The sequence below is a fragment of the Spea bombifrons genome, chromosome 1 (genome assembly GCF_027358695.1).
Source record: "Spea bombifrons isolate aSpeBom1 chromosome 1, aSpeBom1.2.pri, whole genome shotgun sequence".
Taxonomy (NCBI): Eukaryota; Metazoa; Chordata; class Amphibia; order Anura; family Pelobatidae; genus Spea; species Spea bombifrons.
The window spans coordinates 6,997,122-7,004,665 of record NC_071087.1 but is presented as its reverse complement, the minus strand read 5'-3'; the positions used below and the strand labels follow the sequence as shown (position 1 = coordinate 7,004,665).

The following is a 7,544-nucleotide window of genomic DNA, read 5'->3' as shown; positions in this document are numbered from 1 at the left end:
TCTCCTGTTTTTAGGGGTAAAATACGTTTGGCACCCAGACGATGCCCATGACACATTATTGTGTTCCTTTTTGGGACAGAATTTCCCATTGAGTGAAATAGAAGAAAGTCACGGCTTTCTCGGTGCAGTTGGTTCGTATTGAAAGAACGGTATAGTCCCGATAATTGCATTTTTTATTTATTAAAGCACGGAGTCCCTTTTCCATCGTGCTTTTCTGCATGTAAATTGGCGAACTTGTGATTTCGTTGTTGGAGATACAAAATGAGACTTGTGTCCCTTTTAACCACTAAATCCAGGAAGCGTTGGCGTGTACGTGTTTTTGCACATGCTCAATAGCGCCTTTTGAAGTTGCTGGAGCAGCAGCCAATGGCATGTACGGTAACAAATCATCAGCGCTCCAGTGTTTGCACACATGAGATTGACTGTAGTTACTTGACTTGAATGCGAGTGCTACCGAGCATGTGCAGGAAGTGTACTGAAGAATGCTTCCTGCTTTCAGCAGAGACAGCTGGGGGAGGAGCTACCAGAGACAGACGTCTCATTTTTTAACTCCAATAACTAAGGAATGCCTGCCCCTTTTTGCTTGCGGTAAAATGCATTCGATTCCACTCAAAATGGACTCTGAAATGTGTTTGACTTAAAAATACCGCCTAAATATCAGTAACAAATATACGTACTTGTATGCACTGTATTGTAATGTGAATATGGGCAATTTATATAGCTACATTAATATGTAGAATCGGTTAAGCTTTAAAAACCTCAGAGGTCTCCTCTTCAGAGGGCACAGAGCTAGTTTGTGTCATGTTGTGTGTGACAATGACTTTCTCCTTTAATTCCCAATGGGTTGCATCTATAAGTGGAATATCTGATTAGGAAATTATGGTTTACAAAAAAAAAGTTAAGAATATAAATGAGAAAAATTTGGAGGAGATCCTCCCTGTTTTTCAAACAACAAAAAACTGCAGAAAAAAGGCCTAAAATAACACATTATTGTCTATTAAAATGATTAAAATGAAGGCTGGGTGGCCCAGAGAGAAATCTCTACTTATTAAGCAGCAAATGCGTGCATCTCTTCTCTCTCATCATCCTTCTTTCACCCCATCTCATCCCCTTTAGTCTCTGTATCCCTCCTCCGTTCTGCCTTCATCCATACCGTCTCTTTCTCCGCCAAACGCATTATGAGAGGGGACAGTTCTGAGGGGGTTATGAGGGGGCCATCGGAATGGGTGGTTCTGTACCTTTAAGTGGCCAATGTTTATAAAAGTAAGACATACAATCACGTCGTACAGGTCTCGGATGATATCGCTAACCACATCGATTAAATGTCTAGATAGAAATCATATCGTTATTTTACGAGGTAAAAACAGAGGGATTTAGGCCTCGGTGATCATTTTAGATGACACGTAACAAATGCATGCCTCCCAACTGTCCCGCTTTGCGCAGGACAGTCCCAATTTTGCACATCTATCCAGCTGTCCTACTCTGTCTAGCTGAGCTCCAGCAGTATTATTCAGTCTCAATTTTATTCAGAATTCTGCGCATGCACAGTAGCACTGCCAGCTTGAGTGACACTCTAGCTCCGCCCGCCAGCATCCTACTTCGCCGGGACGCGGTGTAGAAGTTGGGAGGTATGCAAATGAGATCTGATTTTTTTTTTTGTGTGTGTTCGCCAAGCCACTCGGAAAATTGTCAACTTCTCATAAAAATCCAGATTCTGCAGATTAAATTCAAATGTTTTTTTTTTTCTTTCTTTTTTTTTAAATGAATTTCATAAATTTTTTATTGCGAAAAACACAAGGAATTAAAAATTGATTTGATAAGCAACCGGTGTTTACAATGCTGTGTACAAAACCTGTTGAGAATGCAGAATTATTCATGATCCGATCTCCTGCATTTTGGCGGCTTTGGAGAAAGGGTGAGTAGCGGGATTAGGATGTGTTGCCCGTCAGCTTAAAATTCCTACACATTTCTGTTTAATACATAATTATGAATATTAATTAAAATGATTGGGACTCCAGTGGGGGGGTCTGGAAAATCACATCTAACACACCCCTTTTTATCTATAATATTCCCATCTAATGATTTAGTGATAAGCATTCATATCCTTCGGATAAAGCTCTGTCATTTATATAGCAGGCGGAGTGCGAATGAATGAAGGCCAAGAAGTAAAACTTCCAAATCTTAGGCCAGGAGGAACTTTATAAACACTTCAATACTTTAGTGCAATCCTTTACCTAGGAGTAGCTTTCTCTGAGAAAACGCTGCAGCTTCAGCACTACAGCACACCGCACCTCTCTTGGAGCAGCCAATCACTGGCAGGAAAGTGCTCCTATTACACACAATGGGAACAATTTCCGCCTCGTAAGTCTCCCCTCTTATGTGACCCGGAGCCGGAGCTCATGGGTAGAATTAGAGGCTTTGCCCCATGCTGATGTCACATCCACTTGGGCGGGGAAGGGGGTGTGTCAGACAGCCACTCCCATGACCCCGGCTACCAAATATATAGAGAAGATTCTGATGGGCCATTCTATGCATTTGGATGCAAAAAAATTAAAAAAATGCAATTTTCAGGTAACTCTTAGTTATTGTATGCATTAAAGGTACACATGACATGTGCCCTGGAGTGCAGTGAGAATGCCTGTGTATTATATACAGGTCGGGGGGTTTCAGCAGAAAGAAAGCACACAGCCTGCTGTTATATATACATGTTTATTTTGCGTACAGTACAATTATACGTAGGTGTTCGTGTTCTGCGTGATGTGACGGTGCGGTCGTTATATCTTCAGACGGTGAGTACAGCGGGGGTTACTTCTCATCTGGATGCCGTTCCTAGGAGAATACAGAGTCCTGCTCGCACGCCGGATCCACGGTGCAACTCTCTGCGGGGACAGGGGGTGAGGATAGCAGTGGTTAATGTGGCGTGGAAGACAAATGATGGCATTGTATATCATCAGGGGTTTCACTGATGTAATCTAAGTTTCGTTTTATTTTACCGAGAGGATAGTAGATAAGTGGAACAGCTTCCCAGCAGAAGTGGTAGAGGCTTATAAAGTCAGGGAATTTAAGCATGCATGGGATAGGCATTTGGCTCCTGAATCTAGGGAGTCTCATGGTTTCTGCCCCAATCTCAGGGTGAAGGGGCAGATTCTCAGGGTCACGCAGTTTGGAGATGACGCCTTCCTATTCTACCCTGCTGGGATCATATATAAGACTCCCAATTGGTGCTTTTGCTCCCAGTATGTTATGGTTGGTATCCCTGCTTGAATGCAGGTGAATCTATTAAGTGTATCTTTAAACAATGACAGCCATATATTAAGGTTCTTCGGTTAATGTATAATAATCCGTAAACAGCAATTGGGTTATTTAACTGCCAACATCAAACCTACGGGGCACTTAAATATGGCTCACCGAGGCCACGCTGGGTACGAAGACGTAAATCTGCCCACTCCACTGACAAATTTCAGGCAGGAGAATTGGAATTTACCCCTGGGGTATCCGGTGCCCCGAGTGAGCTGAACGGAGAACGGATAGCAATTGATACATCAGCCACTAGAGGTCACCGGTGTAAAGGAAAAGCCCATTTTAGCACCAAACACCGTGGAGCAACCTGCAGAAACATCCCATAATAACCTCTTCGGTGGATTGCCCCAAATGCCCCAATTTTGGCCGCGATAAATAGGTAACATTGCACGGCCGTAACAAATAAAGAATATATTCTGCTCGATCGGCCTTGATAACTACTTCTTATGTTCATGGATAGTTCGGGGTATCCTGATGTCCGTCCTGACTGGTCTGGGGCCTGTTTAACCCTATCTAGGCCGAGCGCTAATTTCCCTATCCTGTTACCCAGAACGTTCTAGAACCCGGTTGTTGAGCACAGAACCGGTGGATCCATTTCACTTTTTTTTCTGCATTACAAGGATTTATAGCCATAAAATGTGACGGAATCCCCGATATTTATGCCTCAAGTAGTATTTGCTGGGAGTGCGCGGATCTCTTGCTTTGTTGAGTTTCCTGTACATAGTACATGTGATAAAAAAAACAGCTTCCTATATAATAATAAACAGGCCCGGAGTGGCCATCTGGCAGCCGTCAGATCGCGTATAAAAACATAGTCTGTAGCCGCACATATCCAGCCATCGGCCACACTTATGTCATCAGACGGCCGCTGGCCTTAAAGTGCCAGTTTTTCGCCCCCGTTAGTAGCCCTGATGAGAAGATAATTTACTCCTTGTTTGTCTCCTTATGTTAAATAATCTATATCCACCCCTTCCAACTTTTTAAATGCCCTCAGAGGGATATTTGGGGTTTTGGGGGGTGCTTTTAGAGGCTTAGCAAGGGGGCAGACCTTTACCCAGACTTTTTATGGGATTTTATAACCTACAAACCTAACTAAATAAGAATAATTTACACGTTTATTTTGTAACCCATTCCCCTGGCTCTATACACATTATCGGGGCTTTTAGGGCTGTAGAACCCTGCGATACCCTCATACCCAGCAAACATTCCAAGCACCTAGAAAAGAGGGGCATCAGGGGAGGAAGAAGGGACTCGGGGATCCATGACCCAAAGGGTCCTTACTTAGGAGGTTGGTCCTTACACAATGTAGTGTTCTAACATATGAAGATATGTGTGGTTCCTAAACCTTTTGGTGTAGCCGGTATGGTTACGCTCGCTCACCGTGATTACAGCAGATACCAGAGGCTGCGCAGCTTCCTCCATTGTTCCCGCAGGGCTTCCTCCCGGATTCACAGGGTGAGGGCAGGTAGTTCTCTTCCTGACATCTCACGGTCTCTGAGGTCCCAAAGTAACAGCCCAGCTCTTCCCCGCAGCAGATGTTGGGCCCAAAGCAATGGCCTTTGTTTCTTGGTCCACAAGGGATGCACTAAACAATATGGAATAGAAGGTATGAAAGCATCGACAAGATGGGCACAATGGGCATGACATGGCGCCAGTGTCTAATATAATGGCTTTTCTATTCTTGGAATGCAAGTGGCTACGTATAGAATTCTTATTCCCTCGCTCATAATGTATTTTAAGACAATTCACTGTGACCAAGAACACCGGGCCTATCGGTCTGTGAGAAAGCAAACTTAATGAGTTTTACAAAGGCATCGGAGTTGGGGAAACATATTGAGAACATAAACGTCAGAGATGTTTAAAAATGGGGGAAAAAAAACTCTGCTTCAGAGCCATTACGCTCTGAAAAACTACATTCATTGTGTATTCATTCATTCGTTCATTGTGGTTTTTTCCATCCCAGCTGTGTAACTGGTGCAGGAGGTAAATGTTAATGGAACAACTGGAGTGAAATGGCCACTAATGAGATTCACCATTGAGTTGGAGACAGCCAGGTCCTGGAGTTAACACAAAATCCCCACAATTAGTGGTCGGTAAGAAGGGCCATAGATAGATAGATAGATAGATAGATAGATAGATAGATAGATAGATAGATAGATAGATAGAGCAATATAAGATAGACTTGGGTAACTAAGTCTAACGGAAGAGCTCATTAATGGCGTTTTAAGGGCACAATTAAACACGGCAACAGAGTTTCAATTGTTGAAAACAGTTTGAAATGCGGAATTGCTTGGAGGTAATTCCAACAAATAAAAATAACTGAGAACATGAGAACTGATGCAGAAGAAAAGGCTTTTGCAGCTCGGATATTAAAGGTAAGGGGGGGGGGACTTTTTGGTGATAAAAGTTTTTCAGAAGGGATTATTGAAACCCCACAGAATTCCATTTGTAATGGATTTTTGGAAGAGGAAACATACGCTGCTCGTTCAATAATTTGCTCAAAAATTGATAATTTGCTAAAGATAAACGAAGAGATATACTTATTAGACTAGAAGACGATGATGAGCAGGAAAAAAGGTATATATATATACTGAAAATATATTTAGAAATAAAATTGTGCAAATAAAATACATTATTCTTTCTTTATCTCTACCAATTGGTGGCATAGTCTTGGTAAATTCCTACCCCACAACCAATGTTCCATCTAATTTGTCTTAGTTGGCGTGCGCAGAAAATTTCTCTTGTGCAAAAATTTTCCCAGAGCGAAAATTATGTGCGCACAATATCCGCACCGCATAAAGTATCAAAAAACTAATATATATATATTTTTTGGGGAAAAACTGTTGTGCGCACAATTTTTGGACGTGTGCGCTCTCTAAAAATGCTATGTGCGCGCGCACAACCCATAAAATCAAAGTCTCCCTCTCGGGTCATTAGAAATATCGGTAGGAGATGCGCATCATCCAAAAATAAAATTGTTTTTTTTGTGGCTCCAAAGTAAAGGAAATTCTGAAGTTTGAGTTAAATGTAAAGGTTCAGTTCCCAAAGTTTAGTAATCTTCACCGAAACATCTACAGACAGACAGTAATGTTTAGAGGGGGGAGGGAAAGAATCCAAAACATTGTCAATCACTATTTTTAACTTCCTGCTGTATTGGCAGTAGCTTCCTGTTTACAAAATGCTCGGGAAGTTCATTAGGTGCGGAAGAAAATAACTTCCCCCAGTGTGATGAGCAAAAAATATATACTTTCTAATTGATGACATTCTCATAATGTATGGAAATGTTTCAAAATGTACTGAATTAGAACTGAAACTAACGGCAGGCTCACTGAGTAAATATTATTATTATTACTATTTTTACGTTGCCTAATAATCATTAATTTGGAAACTTTACTGAAATCGACATAACTGACAAAAATGACTAAAACTGGTCATTTTAAATTTGTTTTACAATGTAATACAACCCCCCCCCCATTAAAGGGTTAAAGTGGCCCTTGGGTTGGAGACATATCTCCACTTCCTTTAAAGGCTTAATTCTATATCGGGTAGCGGTAGAGGTATAAAATTAAATTAGTAGCAAAAAAACATATTTTTAAAGAAAATCACAGCCTGGCTGCTATGAAAGAGGGAGAGTTACTTCTTTGCAAGTATTCAGTAGTATTCCTCCGTTTGAAGAAGAGACCTCTGAGGCCCCAAAAGCTTATGTAACTTCATCTTTCGTGATGCTGGCCCAATAAAAGGTATCAACTTCAACCAAGCTACTCATTCCTGAAAGATCTCAAGATGAAGACTCAAGGGAGACGTTCAACTTACCTTCCTAATGTCCATGACGTCTATGACGGATCTCTTCCCTCCGATGGGACAGTTTTGGATGTAACACGCAGAAGTGAGAGCCAACAGGCAAAAGAAGCAGACGGCCAGTGTTCGGTAAGACATGGTCAACCGGGCTCCTGTGTGAGGTCTACAAAGATGATGTCGGGGGTCCTTGAAGCTCTGTTCTCACCCTGGGTCTACAGCGCAGTATATATACCCCCAGAGCACATCAACTGTCACCCCCCCACCGTCCTTCAATAACGTCACTTATTTCCTAGTGAGAAAAACACACTCATTCCGACACCAAATTCCTCAATTATTAACCCAAGATCGAAGATGTGAGGTCGCCGAGGAACAAATGATTTTGCCGTGAAGACGTCTCAAACGTGGAAAGAAATAAATGCGTTGGAAAGTAAGAAATCTCGTTCAAT

The 7,544-nt window shown here is 41.9% G+C and overlaps 1 protein-coding gene across 1 annotated transcript; it reads right to left on the bottom strand.

Annotated features, from left to right (window-relative positions):
- Positions 1-2,690: 2,690 nt before the first annotated feature.
- On the bottom strand, positions 2,691-7,289 carry LOC128475935 (mesotocin-neurophysin MT). The gene is made up of 3 exons (XM_053458001.1): positions 7,114-7,289; positions 4,681-4,885; positions 2,691-2,879 (listed from the first exon to the last, which is right to left on the bottom strand). Exons 1-3 carry the CDS (start codon positions 7,234-7,236, stop codon positions 2,830-2,832), a joined length of 378 nt encoding a protein of 125 aa, XP_053313976.1. The 5' UTR covers positions 7,237-7,289; the 3' UTR covers positions 2,691-2,829.
- Positions 7,290-7,544: the final 255 nt, after the last annotated feature.